At 39.9% G+C, this 14,449-nt stretch overlaps 1 protein-coding gene across 3 annotated transcripts in view; it reads right to left on the bottom strand.

Annotated features, from left to right (window-relative positions):
• COL15A1 (collagen type XV alpha 1 chain) overlaps positions 1 to 14,449 on the bottom strand; it is a 144,293-nt gene that overhangs the window by 90,802 nt on the left and 39,042 nt on the right. For all 3 annotated transcript variants that reach the window (XM_068396726.1, XM_068396727.1, XM_068396729.1), the window contains exons 3-5: positions 4,924 to 5,471; positions 675 to 749; positions 149 to 244 (exon numbers count right to left, since the gene is read on the bottom strand). In XM_068396726.1, the coding sequence (XP_068252827.1) occupies positions 149 to 244; positions 675 to 749; positions 4,924 to 5,471 (719 nt within the window). The remainder of the gene's footprint in view (positions 1 to 148; positions 245 to 674; positions 750 to 4,923; positions 5,472 to 14,449) is intronic.

The following is a 14,449-nucleotide window of genomic DNA, read 5'->3' as shown; positions in this document are numbered from 1 at the left end:
GTCATTCTCATGGATAAGTGCATGTTGTTCTCACAGGTGCATTTGGAAGTTGCCAGATACGAAAAACTAGTGACAAAATCCAGACCTCACTATCTAAAAAAGTAATATTAAACCAGAAATTTAAAGCAAATAAATCAAATAAATTTACCCTTATGGGAAGATGAGAAGGTGCAAGGACTTCTTGTGTCTCAGAAATACCTTCATGTTCTTGGACGCTGCCATTGCCACTGATGTCCCCTGAAGCCTGCGCAAAACCCAAACACAACAGTAAGTTCATAAACATCAGGGAAAAAAGTATGATCTCTGAGGAACTGGCTACTTCAAGGCAGAAAAACTTTTTTTTTTCAGTTGGTGAAGCCACAATGTCATTATGACCTTAACTTATTTCAGTACTTACAGCATTTCATGAAAACGACCCTTCAGAAAAATAAGTCATAGTTCATTTCTCACAGGTGATACAGATGAAAGAAAATGATGCTTTTTGAAAAAATCACAGTTTTAGGGGCTGTGTAGTCAAAAAAATAGATTCCCATGCACAGATAGTTTTAAGTGTGATACTATGTTCCCAAGAAGAAATACTACATTTAGTCTTATGAAAAATGTCTAATGGCAAATGACTTTAAAATCTCTGAGGCACTGAGGACAGATAAAGAAATGTTTATAAGAATACTCACATAAGGATCATCATCTTCACAATTATCTTCAGTAGCTCTTGAGTCAGATTTGATTGTCAGATGTTGAATTGAGCCCTACATGAAACAACAAAAACAGTTCAAGGAAGTAATATTTTAAGTAGCGTGTATGAAGGGGAAGTGGAGGGGTGGGAATGAAACAAATCAACAAAAAATCCCAGACTTTGTTCTGATTTGCTTGGAAAATGACCTAAAGCGTAAAATTTTATGATAATAAGCCCAGTTTAAAAACACAAACATGTTCTTACGTTTTCCTTTTGCAAAATGCAGAAAAAAATTGAAGCTGCCAGAATACAATGACTATCATGTCCCAATGACAATACAATTGCTACACTCCATTGTTAGTGCCCCAACTGAAGGATCTAGTCCTAGATTATGTCCTAGAGTCTGTAAAGCACTGTCTGCTTTTTCTAGCTAAGAGCATTGCAGCTCCAAAAATGGCATATGAAACCCCCTAAAAATGGAGACAAAGGATGGGAAGGAAATACCAGTAAGTGATGAAGCGGGTCAGGGAGAAACCAGCTTGAAACTTTTCAAGAAGTTCAGAAAGAAAGGAGGTGGATTTTCTGACAACAAGTGTTTCTTTTTTCAGAGTTACAAATTATATTTCTCAGTCTGACATGTTGAAGCAGCAGCAACAATTTCATTTTAAACATTTAAGCCTGTTTTTTAGATTACAAAGACTTGAAGTGTTTTAAGAAACACATTGGGGAGGTTTCCTTGTTATGAGGTCTCACAGAGATAGGCATGATGCACACATAGGACAAAAAGATAGGTATTCAGATCGAGCCATCTTACCTAACACACATGACCTGCCTCTTCCTGTTTTGCTGACTGTCTTGTTTCTCTGCTTTTGTACGTTCTATAGAGAAGAGCCTGAAGAAGCTGACAGGTTTAGTCTTTATCTCTAGACAGACACAGAATACTTCTCAGTCCAGCGACTTTTCTCCAAGGAGCTGGAACGTTTACACCAAGCAATGATATATGGGTTGTGCTCTGTCTGCTGAGTATGTGTTTGAGTATGTGTTTAAGAATGTTTTTAAGAAAAGACTGGACATGGCACTTAGTGCCATGGTCTAGTTGACAGGGTGGTGTCAGGGCAATGGCTGGACTCGATGATCCCCGAGGTCTCTTCCAACCTGGTTGATTCTGTGAGTACTGCCACAGACACACAGCAGATCTGCTCACTCAGCTGTATAGAAAGCCTGAGTCGCAGTAAGGAAAACTTCAACAACTGTTGAGATGAGAAAAGCAGGATGCTTTGCTGTTACTTAATGCCACCAAAAAAATGCAGACTTCAGAGGAGGAATAGCTGCCATTTGTACACCCTGCTATTTCTGACTTTCTGCTCACTCTTTCCTCTCTAGAGCAGTCCTCTCTCCCTGTCCTAGAAGCATTGGGGAATTATAAGCAAGGAAGCACTTTTGAAGCAATATTTCTGATGGCTTCCAGAATATTTCAGAAAGGGACAAGATCTGAGATTCTGTCTTTAACAACTATGAAACTCGCGCAGTTGATACCTCCTGAATTTGCAGGCAGTCTGAGATAACAGCTCAGTGAACTGAACCATCCTATTTCTTTCAAAACTTAATAATGGGCAACTCAGATACTGAACAATGTCAGACTAACTGAACAGTTCACTGTAAAATTATACACGAAAGGAGGCACGACCAAACACTTAAGCAGTCTCTTGGAAGTGATGCCTTGTTTTCACAGTATGAGCGAATCACATTTGGAGAACACATTTTTCTCCTCTTGCTCTAATCTGTGGCCCTGGATGGTGAAGGAAACAAAATGGAGAGCCCTAATGTTTCCCAAGCGTTGCTGCTAGCCAATTACTCCAACCAGGAAAGTCATGGCCAAGTCTGCCATGGTAGAGATAGATAGTGGGTATGAGGTATTGTAGTTCCCCTCTGGGTCTTATAGAATCATAGAATCGTTTTGGTTGGAAAGGACCTTTAAGATCGAGTCCAACCATTAACCTAACACTACCAAGTCCACCACTAAACCATGTCCCTAAGCACCACATCTACTCGTCTTTTAAATACCTCCAGGGATGGTGACTCCACCACTTCCCTGGGCATCCTATTCCACTGCTTGATAACCCTTTCCATGAAGAATTTTTTCCTGATATCCAATCTAAACCTCCCCTGGCGCAACTTGGGGCCACTTCCTCTTATCCTATTACTGGTTACTTGGGAGAAGAGACTAACACCCTCCTTGCTACAATCTCCTTTCAGGTAGTTGTAGACAGCTTTCAGGTACTTGTAGACAGCAAGTCTTGTGCCTGCTGCTACCTTCCCTGTTAAAGCTGGTTTGCAGAATCTGGCATCATCACTGATCCAGCTATATTTGGTTGTTGTTTGGTTTCTGGTTTTCTTTACAAGCACCATGGATAGAATTTCCTTTATTTCCATAAAATCTGATGGTAGTTATGTCCTTTTGTGTCAGGCAACCAGAGCCTTAGACACATGAATTCCCCTTAGAGCAAACCAGCAACTGACATCCATTCAGAGTCATTTGCACAATCTGCTGTGAATTGTTTCTATTTTGGGCAATAGATGTAAACAGTTCTTGTCACACAGACAGAGCTTAAGGAGGAATGAACCATTTAGTTTTTTTACTCAAAAGCAATTGTGACATATGATGCATGAAGAAATAAAGGCACAAGACCTAGAGTACATGTCACAATTAATAGTACTGAAGAAATCAGAATATTGGCTGAAATTTATTTACTTGATATAGCATACAGAACAGTCTATTTCAGCAGAAATGACTTAGAGTGGAATGCCATGCATTCCTGTCACCATATTTACAGATTTATTGCTGATAATCTCAGCAACTGATTATCACCTATGTGTTTTCCAGGTGGGGTACCAAAGTGGTCTCATTTTCTTGAATGTTTTTCATTCCTACTTGCTAGTCAGGCATCCCCAATACTCCAGTCATCCCATCTGCATAAGGAAGGTAGCACTAACACATGCTGAGCAGAGAATGGATTGAGAGCAGCCCTGAGAAGTAGGACTTGGGGGTGATGGTTGATGAGAAGATCAACATGAGCCAGCAATGTGTGCTTGCAGCCCAGAAAGCCAACTGTACCCTGGGCTGCATCAAAAGCAGCGTGGCCAGCAGGTCGAGGGAGGTGATTCTGTCCCTCTACTCCTCTCTTGTGAGACCCCACCTGGAGTACTGCGTTCAGCTCTGGGGCCCCCAACATAAGGACATGGAGCTGTTGGAGTGAGTCCAGAGGAGGGCCATGAAGATGATCAGAGAGCTGGAGCATCTCTCCTCTAAAGACAGGCTGAGAGATTTGGGCTTGTTCAGCCTGGAGAAGAGAAGGCTCCGGGGAGACCTTATAGCAGCCTTCCAGTACCTGAAGGGGGCCTACAAGAAAGCTGGAGAGGGACTTTTTACAAGGAGTAACAGTTTTAAACTGAAAGATTTAGATAAGATCTTAGGAAGAAATTCTTTACTGTGAGGGTGGTGAGACACTGGAACAGGTTGCCCAGAGAAGCTGTGGCTACCCCCTCCCCAGCAGTGTTCAAGGCGAGGCTGGATGGGGCTGAGCAACCTTGTCTAGTGGAAAGGTGTCCCTGCCCATGGCAGGGGGGTTGGAACTAGATGATCTTTAAGGTCCCTTCCAACCCAAACCATTCTATCATTCTTTGATTCTATAAGAAGGCTTGGGAGCCTTGTAGTAGTGGTTTTGTTCCATTCTGTTTTTCTAAAGCACCTGATAAACTTCAAGTAATATATAAATTGAAGAAATATAGCTTTATTTTCCAACTATCTTTATCTTTGACGACACCATTCTCTTCCTGATGTTGAATGTGAAGTAAACATACCTCCTAATAAGTTTAAAATATTGACTTTCTACTAAGGTATTATTCTCAGAAGTTAAACAAATGGATACTCTGAAATCTGCCCTTCATAAAAAGGCTATATAAAGTTATGTGATGTATTTACTTCGAAATTCCTAGTATTCAAACTGAGCATTGAGCTTAATATCTGGACCATTAATAAACTTATGAGATTCTAGGAACACTTGCATTTTAAGGCAGAGTTTATATATCTGCACTGCCTGAACCCCTGAACCCTAACCAGGTATGGAAAATACAAGCTATATAATTTGTAACCTCATTTGCGATATAACCATTGTAAGCAGACTTTCTTGGGTAGAGAGTACATGCATAAAACACTGAGGCATGTGAAATTATCAGACAGTACTTACTGTGAACTTTTCCAATCCCGTGGCTCCTGCATTACCAACAAATATCCCAGAGCCAGAATCAAATACCAAAGCTTGAGCTGACCTTTGAAACTGAACTCTTTGATATTCTTCACAGTCCATGAACAAAGCAACATCATTTCCCTGAACAGTCACTGTAAACCTATTCCACCTGTTAGTCATCACCGGCACTTTAAATGAAGCAGCCTCTCGGGAGATATGGGAACCAGGCTCTGTGTAGTACATAATTATTCTCTGGGTGCTGTCATCCACTGGTGAAAGTCTCATTCCCAGGTAAATAGTTTTCTGGAAGGCATCTGTTATTGCAAATAGCACTCCTCCACGATCACTGTTGGGTTTCACTGTAACTACGATAGCAAAGTCTCTGTAGAAAGGCGATGGTATTATAGCACTTGTCAATCGACCGATGTTAGCATCTGGACCAAAGCTGTAGGCTGGAAACCCTCCGTAGCCCGTGACAAAGTAGACAGAAGGAGGAAGAGGAACTCCTATTAACTCCGTGAGGTCAAGATGTCCTTTTGAGCCTCTTTCTGTAAAGTGTGTGAGAAAAAAACATTTATTTATTCTTGAGGTGCACAGCCCATTTAATTTAAGTGATTTAAGAAAGGCCTTAAAAACTTTAATGCAGTTTATAATACCAGTAACATTTCTAATACTTTAGGCCCCAGTTCAGTTAGTGCTTAAACACATCTAGCTAAGCACACGTGACATTCTTTGTCCTTTGACTAACTGAGGTTACTCATAAACTAAAGAAAGGCATATGTAAACATTTGGCGAAATTGAGTGGTAACAAATAGTTCCTGCAACATATATTTTACTTCAGCTGTCCGTAAGCTACAAAGAAAAGTGCTGAATGTGCTTGCAGAGCAGATTAGTTGAAGATTGAGCAACCTTTTGTTTTCTCAAATAAACTGAGATCCTTTATCCCCACAAAGACGACATCAAGAATTCTTTACAAATAGCATGACCCGGTTTCACAAATACAGTTTAAAAATTACAATGGATTTGCTCTAGCCCTTGCAGTAACCTGCTTCTACAACAGATGTTAAATTTTATTTATGCCCTTATTCTCAGATTTATCTCCTTAATTGCACTGTGTACATAACAAATACTATCCAGCAATCAAAATTCAGTTTTGAAATAAGAATATTTTTGCTTTGGCAAACACACAGAATTAAGTGTCTCTGCCAAACATGCCCAGAGATACAACTCCTTCCTGGCTATGAAGGAGCAATGACAACAGCTAAGTATCTACACTCAATTTTAACTAAAGCCTTGGGAAGGCATACTCCAGCAGCATACCAGAAACAGAATTTCTACCAATTTTCTCCTTCTAAGAAGTAAAATTAAGCAAAAAAAGATAACATTTTTAATCATAATGAGTGATTCAGATCTGAATCTATACAGAGCTCCACTCAAATATAAAGCCTTTCCTCCCTTTGCAATCTCCTCTAACCTTACATTTTTAAGCTTCTAATTTTATCTAAAAGTCTCAATTCTTCTTACTGGTGTACATTTTCACATTTGTGTTATGCAGAAGCAAACGAAGTGCTAGGGTATGTCTTAATGTAGCTACATCATGTAAAACTATAATCACTCATAAACTCCAGTTCATGAAAAGGGAAAATAAATGAATCTTGCACTTTGCTCTGAAACGTGGCAAGCTTGTTCTGATGAAGAGCCAGAGAGAGGTTCTTCAGCTGAAATATACTTCTGGTATTCATTATTCATACACAGTACCATCCTGGGCTATGTGTTGCAAAGTGGTTTCCATTGTCCTAGTGGCTCTGCAAAGAAATGTTAAAATGTTCTCCCTGTGCCAAAGATGTTACAGTCCAGTTGAAACAAATTCTAAGCTATCATCTTCTCTGCACTTTAGCTTCCACACTTACTTGCTAAGGGAACTCATTAACTGGAAAAAGTCTGATGTGCTCCATACAGAAACAATTTCCCTTACATACTTTTGGAAAGTATAGAAGCTATGTTTAGAAACAGAAAAACTACCTCCTTACCCAGAAACTATTTTCCTTAGGCACTTTTAAATGCTTTGCCTGATAGATTTTGCCCCTTCCTAATAGTTTGAAAAGTGGACACATTTTTTTTTTCTGGTGAAACAAAGCTAATGATTTTTTGATTGTGAATCTAGTGTTTTATATTCACACATACATACACATAAATGAACCTCAGCTACAAATAAAATGCATAAGCCATTACTCAAGAGTAAAAAGATAAGGAAAATGGTGAGCTTGGAGGAGAATATAGGATCTGTACGCAGATACCAAACCTACTTCCAAAGAGCCATAGGAAAAGTGACCTAGAAAGCAGATGGAGAATATCTAAGGTGGCCAGCAGTCAGCTTATCAGACTTCAATAGCAGGATGCATCCCAGAAGCAAATCTAGTGAATATAACTGTAGTTTCCCACTTCCCATTCTCAAAGGAAGATTTGGCAACCACAAAAAAACTCCTGTTAATCCTCCCCACACAGCATGTGGAGCTGCAGTCTAGCTGCAGTTTCCTAGTCACGGGCCAAACAGTATGTCCTGGTTTGGCCTAAACCAGGCCAATTTTTCTTTCAGTGATTTTTGATCTCAGCTAAGTCTCTTCTAAGTAACCGCACTTTCTGAAACTAACTGCATGTTTTGCAGACAGTGTCTGCTTCTAGGACTGATAACGCTCAAAGTTTGTAGTTATCACTGAGGCATCGGTAGGGATATTATGCAGAAAGGCTCTTGCTGTACTTACTTATTCTTAGAGAAACCAAGGTCACTGCTAAATTCCTCACTGCTTACAAGTGAAGAGCTGAAGGGGGGTCGCACCTCCAGGGAGGAGTGGACAGGGCAGGTGACCCAAAATTGACCAGCGAAGGTATTCCATCCCATACACGTCATTCTCAGTACAAAGCGGGGGGGGGGGGATCACAAGGGTCTCGGCCTTCTGTTTTTGGGGGCCTCTACCTGCTTGGGCTGCTTCTGCTGCTTCGGGCTGCTTCTGCGGCTTGAGCCTTTGGCCAGTGTCCAAGGAGGACTCTGTCTGTTTTCCTGCTGCCCCCGATCCTGATCCGAGCATCCCTGAATCCAGCTCTCGACCATCGCTGGGCCCAGCCTGGGCCTTCCCGGAGCCTGCTCTGCAGTGCTGGTGGTGACGTGGTCGACATCGGGGGAGCTCAATCTTGGGTTTGTATATATTTGTATATATTTAATTATTTCTATTATTATTATTATACTCTTTTTCATTATTATAGTTTATTAAAACTGTTTTAACTTTCCAACCCGTAAGTCTCTCTCCCTTTTCCCTTTCCCTTTGGGTGTGGGGGGTGGAGGATTAGCAGAGAGCATCTGCCACAGGTTTAATAGCTGGCCCAGATTTAAACCGTGACACAGTAACATACAGAGCCCAATACCCTTGCTCTTTTAGCATGGGCTCTCAGACAAACAAAACATATTTGAAAAAGGTGGCAGCAAAAGATAGTAAAGAATCAGGATTTTCGTTTGAGTAAAACAAGTCAGAAGACTCAGCAAATATCTGAACTTCAGTGAGACTGGGGTAGAAGCTTGCATTTATCTACTACAGAAAAGCAAAAGAAGAAGCTTCTAGCCAAATTCTGTACTTGGAGATCATTCCCAAGTCTTAATGGATTTATCAGGACCTACAGTTACAGTTAAGAACAGAATATGGACTTAACAGCCACAGGTTTTGTTCCCATTCAGTTCTCTCTTGATAAATTCATGTCTCCCTGCTGCAGTTATTTTAGAATAAAAATGCCTTCTTATTCCCTTAAATCAATAGGTAAACGCTATGCTATTTTAAGTACCTTTAAGCCAGTAGAGCACTATGTTGCACCAGCATAATTTTGTTTCAAACATGTGTTTTCCAAGACTTTCTGCCGGCTCCCGCTTTTACATCATCGTCATTGTGCCCTCTACTGGACACAAATGTACGTAGTTCACGTACTTAAATACAGTTAATTAAATATGCATCTATATTGCACAAAATAGTCTTCCTTTTTTCCATCTTGTCTTGTTTGAGAAACTTTGTTTCATTACAATGCTTTCAAGCTAATCAACAAAAAAAATTTGTCTTCCATACACGCCATTTTTTCAGTGTTTCTGTTCTGATTTTTGTTAGCTGTTTGTCTAGAAGATCTTCCATATACGGTTTTGTGCACATGGCTTTTTGTATATAAAGCCAAGGCCTTTTAATGTGTACTTCTACTCAATGAACTGTTTTCCATCAATGACAAAAATCTGTGTTTAAAACACATCTGTTTCTTTGAGCCACGGCAGTACAGGATATCAAATATAGCACAGACGTTAAATAGTTATTGTCCTTCTTTCCTCAGAAGCAGATGAGAAGCAAAAGTGGGAAATACTTAGCAATTCAACTACAGTGGTGTGGCAAAGCTAACTGAGCTGTTAACCAGAATGTCAATAGCCTGAAAACCATCCATTGTCTGCTGCATGATCTAGGGCAACCGTAGGGCCCAGGCTATATTTAAGGTCAAACAATCACAGTGACCCACCTAATTTTATAATAATGAACAACTGTGTGCACACATGTGTAGGCATATATGTGACAGAAATGTTGATCAGTGGCTTTAGCAACAGGCATCCGCAAACATTTTCAGCTTGGCTGTTACATCAAGAGTTACCATTTTAATTACTTCCTCTCTAATTTTTATCTTAACTGACTTCGTGCTTTGAGCTGGTGGAGTGCATGAACTCTGACTGAATCAATCTGCCTTTCTCTAGCCCTTGAGGGATAGATTGGACAAGAAACAAAACTTCCTTTTCTCCACTGCCTGATTGCATTTAGATAAAATTTGCTGCTAGACAGTTGGCAGCGGTGCACCATGGGTCATCTCTGTGTGTAACTAGTAGTAGTTACTTGTAACAAGAGTAGTACTCACGTACTACTCAGCCAAATAGCCAGATCAGATAGCAGATGTACCATGGAACTTTATCCCAGACAAAGTAAATGCCTGTAAGCACACAAGAGTGCGTGTTGCACTGTAGCATCAGGGTACATCTAGAGATGTGGAAGATTTCTACTTAAATCAACCTCACTTTGAATTACCAAGCACTCATTTTCTTCCTTTGGTATCTAAAGAATTGCTGTGAAGCACAGGCTGTTGTTGACAGCCTGTACCCTGCATAATAATTGAGCTCTGTGCAGAGATATTTAATATCGTCTTGTTTATGATAAAATCACCTCCCACCTTTCCATTCCTATGTATGGTTGAGGGAGATACTATGCAGCAAGATCACTTGGCTCCTTTATGCATGCACAGTTCTGGTCTTGGCAAACAGCAGCAAACAAGATGTCATCTGCAGAGCACAGCAAGCTCACTCAGCCCTTTACAAAACAGAAACCATGAGATGCATTCACAAGTGCCATCTGCTGAGAATTTTTCTGTTAGGTAATTGTTTATACCCATGAAAACAACTGTCCTTACATAACAGATGAAGGCACAGGAATGTGCAGAAGGCTGCTCCACAAACTTCTTTATCTTGTTCCACAGCTCAGTTTAATACTGAGTCTTAAAAGTTTTCATCAGCTGGTACACAATATAGGCACAGTCTCAGGTCATTATTTACATTTATTAAGATTTCAGTGGGTAAAGTATATCTCCAGGATAAGGTTTTGTGTATTTTCTCACAGTTATTAACTGTTATTATATTTGCTAAATAATATTTTGCATTTAAATTTCAAAAAGTGCATTTAATCCTGTTTTGCTAAGATATATAATTTATCACAGGGAAAGAAATGTTTCTCAGTGGAAGTTACTTCTTAAAACATGGGTAGCACATTACTGCATCCATCTCCCTCATACTACCTCCAAATGTGTTCTGGCAGTACAGCAAAACATTTTGTTGATCTTTAAGATCAAGAAGGAATCAGAAGTGATCAGTAAGTTTGCCAGAACCCTAAATTTACAGTGCTTTCTTTAAACACTGCCCTTTTAAAAAAGTCAGATTTTCCTCAGAGGCCTGTTACTGATTCTGAAGTCAGTAAGAATTTCCTCATCTGTTTCAAAGGATGTGAGCTTTGGTCCTGCACTATTTTAATAATATTTATCTCTTTAAAAACGTGTGAATCAGGAGCTAGCAGAATAAATATTGAAATAGAACCCTAAATTGGGGCACAGCTTTGCGAAAGGGCTACCCAGATCTTCTTCTGAAAGCGAACATACTAAGAAACTCCAAATGTCTGACCCGTGGTTCCTCTGGAACTAAGCAGCATTTACAATCAATCACAGCAGCATAACATAAAACCTCTCTCATTCCAGTGTAATGCAACTCATCTTTCTTTGTGTCCAATGCTGATACTCAATAGGTAACAATAAGGAGTCTTTTTTTGCTGGATGTTGAATCAAATTACTAGATATGACCTGATCAGGATATCTGTAGAAAATTATCCCAAGTGAATATGAGATAGATGAGTAGTGTCTTCTTTCTCTGAAACCTGGTTGTGGGAGGAATGGCTTAGCTCTGGAAGGTGACAGGGATGTTTTCAAGATAAAGGCTTCACTGAGTTAAAGGACAGTCTCAAGGCCATACATTCAGCCATAATCCTGGCTAAGGTACTTGGACAAACAGCAGCAACAGCAGGAGGGAAGGAGAGAAGGAGGATTAGCTGGAAGAGAGGCACAAAGGTGTGGGGTGCTATGCTGGTATCTGTGTCAGGAAGAATATGGAAATAGGCTAGATGGAAGGGAAGAGAGTCCAGGGGGAATTAGAGAGACCAGTGCAGCAGAACCTGAACTGCTGAAGGTGGCTCAGAAAGGATGAGGCTTGGGGTAAGCAGGAGCTCATCTGAGGTGCTCATCTGAAAAGGGATTCAGCACAAGATGGTGGAACAAACCCTTATACAAAAGTATGCTTGAGAAACTTTACTATTTCTTTAGAAACACAAAACCCTATCCCAACTACTTTCCTGAGACAAGGTTGGCACCGAAATGGGTTTTGTGCAGTTCTTGCAGTCAGAACGATGCAAAGTGGTTATTGCATCCAGCCTTGTTCAGGTAGGGCAGGAGTGTGAATGAAAGAGCAGGCTTCTAGGACATCCACCGTCCTAAAGATAACTGGGAAAAATGAACCTGTATGAGAATTATTGAGTCTGTATTGAATATTGCAGCTGTCCAATAACAGGCATATGTGGCAGGGTTGGACACTGGCTTTATGGAATGAAATTTGTGTGTGGTGTAAATATGATACGGGCAATATCATTGCCAGCTAGAGGGACAAGTAGCCTTCAATGATTGAAAAGCGTGAGCTTTTGTATTTCACCACTAGGTAGCAACACAGCACTTCATAAATCAGATCGGAGCTTTGGTTTAGGAAAGGAGAACATTGCTTATGAATCACCAGTGTCTGCTCTGTGCACTCTTTTACAGCATCTAAGCTAGCATATGTTTTAATTTCCATTACGTTCATAACAAAACAGATGTGAATTATCATCCTGCCCTTTTTCTTTCACAATGACCTTGGAAATCAGACAAAATACATTAAACTAAGTCTGCTGTGTATTTTCATGGGGGAAAAAAATTACATTGCTGTTCTTGTTTTCTTTCCCTCGCTCTTTTTTTAATCTCGAATTTTAAGGAAGAAAATTCTTGCAAGGTCATGACCAATACCCTCATTGCCAAAATACGTATTTCTAAGATGATGAAGACAATTCTCTTTTAAAGTACTGGGAGAGATGTCTGACACTTTCCTAGATTTAACAGTTGTACATGCCAGCAGAGAGTCTCTGCCCAAATGTGGAAAAACGGACACCTATTTAAAGACTGACACAGTCTGGCACACTGACCTGGATATAAATTCTCATCCCATATAAAGAGTTTTAATGGGAAGCCAGGATAGAGAACACGTAATCAGCAGCTCCTGCAGTTGCTCCTGCTTTCTTTTCCAGCCCCCATCTCCACTACAAGGTTCTGTCCTTGGACCAGGGGTGTAAGAAGGATATGAGCAGATGAGAACTGTGGGTTGCAATTTGCTCTATGAAAATTAGAAACCTTCACCCAGAAATGCTCCTTCCCTCCTCACACCTACCACACCATATCTCTTAGCTCAGTCAAATGATCTGAAACACTACCACCTCCCTGTATTTCCCATCAATAATTTAGCACACTTTTCTGCTTTTCCTCTGACACTGTGAATGACCCAGGATTCTCTCTCCTGTCAGAAAATCCTACACTGGACCATCACTTGCGTAGTCAGTGCTGCTGTAAGAAGACAGATGTCATGCTCCCTGCTCATACCACTTTCACGACATTCGTTCCGCCACAACGTTAAGAGCCAGACTCTATGTCTACTGAGGCTTGTCTTCAGGCCAAATTTGTATGCTGTGTGCAGTTTGATCTTGCAAGCAGAGCCTCAAGCCTACCCAAGAACACCCAAGGACAAGCATAATCCCAAATATAGCTGGAAAGGCTGCCTGCAGAGAGTCTTTATGTGGGACATGAGAGAAACAAATAGCTGACATATTTGTGTAGCTTCTACAGTCTGGCACGGTGCCTGTGTGATGGAGGCTGATACAGCTACAGGACATCATCAGAGCTTTAGGCAAAGCTTTATGAGACCTTCCACTAATGTTAGAGTGGAAAATCACTTAATTCCAGGTCAGGTTAGATCAGAAAAGGAAAATAAAAATACTGCAATAATTGAGGTTTAGGGTTTTTTGTGTTTTTTTGTGTTTTTTTCTGTTTTGTTGTGTTTTGTTGTTGTTGTTGAAATTAAGGGCTATGGACCTATTAAGATAATGAAAACTAAAGGATTTTTTCATGCATCCTTGACTCTTACACAGAACTTTGAGACCTGGTGGACTGTATTCTTCTCTCAGATGACTAAGCTATCCGTTCTTTTTATGTTAAGCAACAGAAACGGATACTTTGTCACTAAAGTTTTACTTTCAAGTCCTTAGGAGGACTTTTGTTGTCTTCCAGGAGCATCCCTTTCATAAATGTTCTTCAGTTTATGTACCTGAAATTTATTATTGCTTTTTATCCTTCTAAATTTATTCTCATATATTCTCTACAATATTGGATTTAGTAGCTAATAGATTTGGTATTATAAAGGACTGGGATTCAGAGAAGTTGAAAAATTATGGTGAGGTAGATGATATGGGAACAGTAAAATCTAAAAATATGTCTTGTATTGGACATTAATATGTTTTACAGCTAAATGCATTTATAGAACAAGTGCACCAGTAAAAATGTAGAAAAAACCCTCAGCCAACGTAATCCTATTTCTTCCATCATCCTTTTCTCAAGAATTTAATTTCCCAAGAGCTACATTACACTACTTTTATACCTTAGTGTAAATCACGTATGCTTTTATTATGTTCATGGTTTTGTTTTTTTTTTTTCATTTCCCCAGTGAATGCACTGAATGGATTAAACAAAATATCTTTAAAATGTCATTTCTGGTACAAAAAGTTCTAAGTTAAAATCCTGGCTAAAGTCCTAAGTGAAAGACCTTCTTGTTTTAAACCGACTCATTAGTATA

The sequence above is a fragment of the Nyctibius grandis genome, chromosome 3, assembly GCF_013368605.1.
Source record: "Nyctibius grandis isolate bNycGra1 chromosome 3, bNycGra1.pri, whole genome shotgun sequence".
NCBI classification, from domain to species: domain Eukaryota; kingdom Metazoa; phylum Chordata; class Aves; order Nyctibiiformes; family Nyctibiidae; genus Nyctibius; species Nyctibius grandis.
This window is presented reverse-complemented; position numbering and strand designations above follow the sequence as displayed.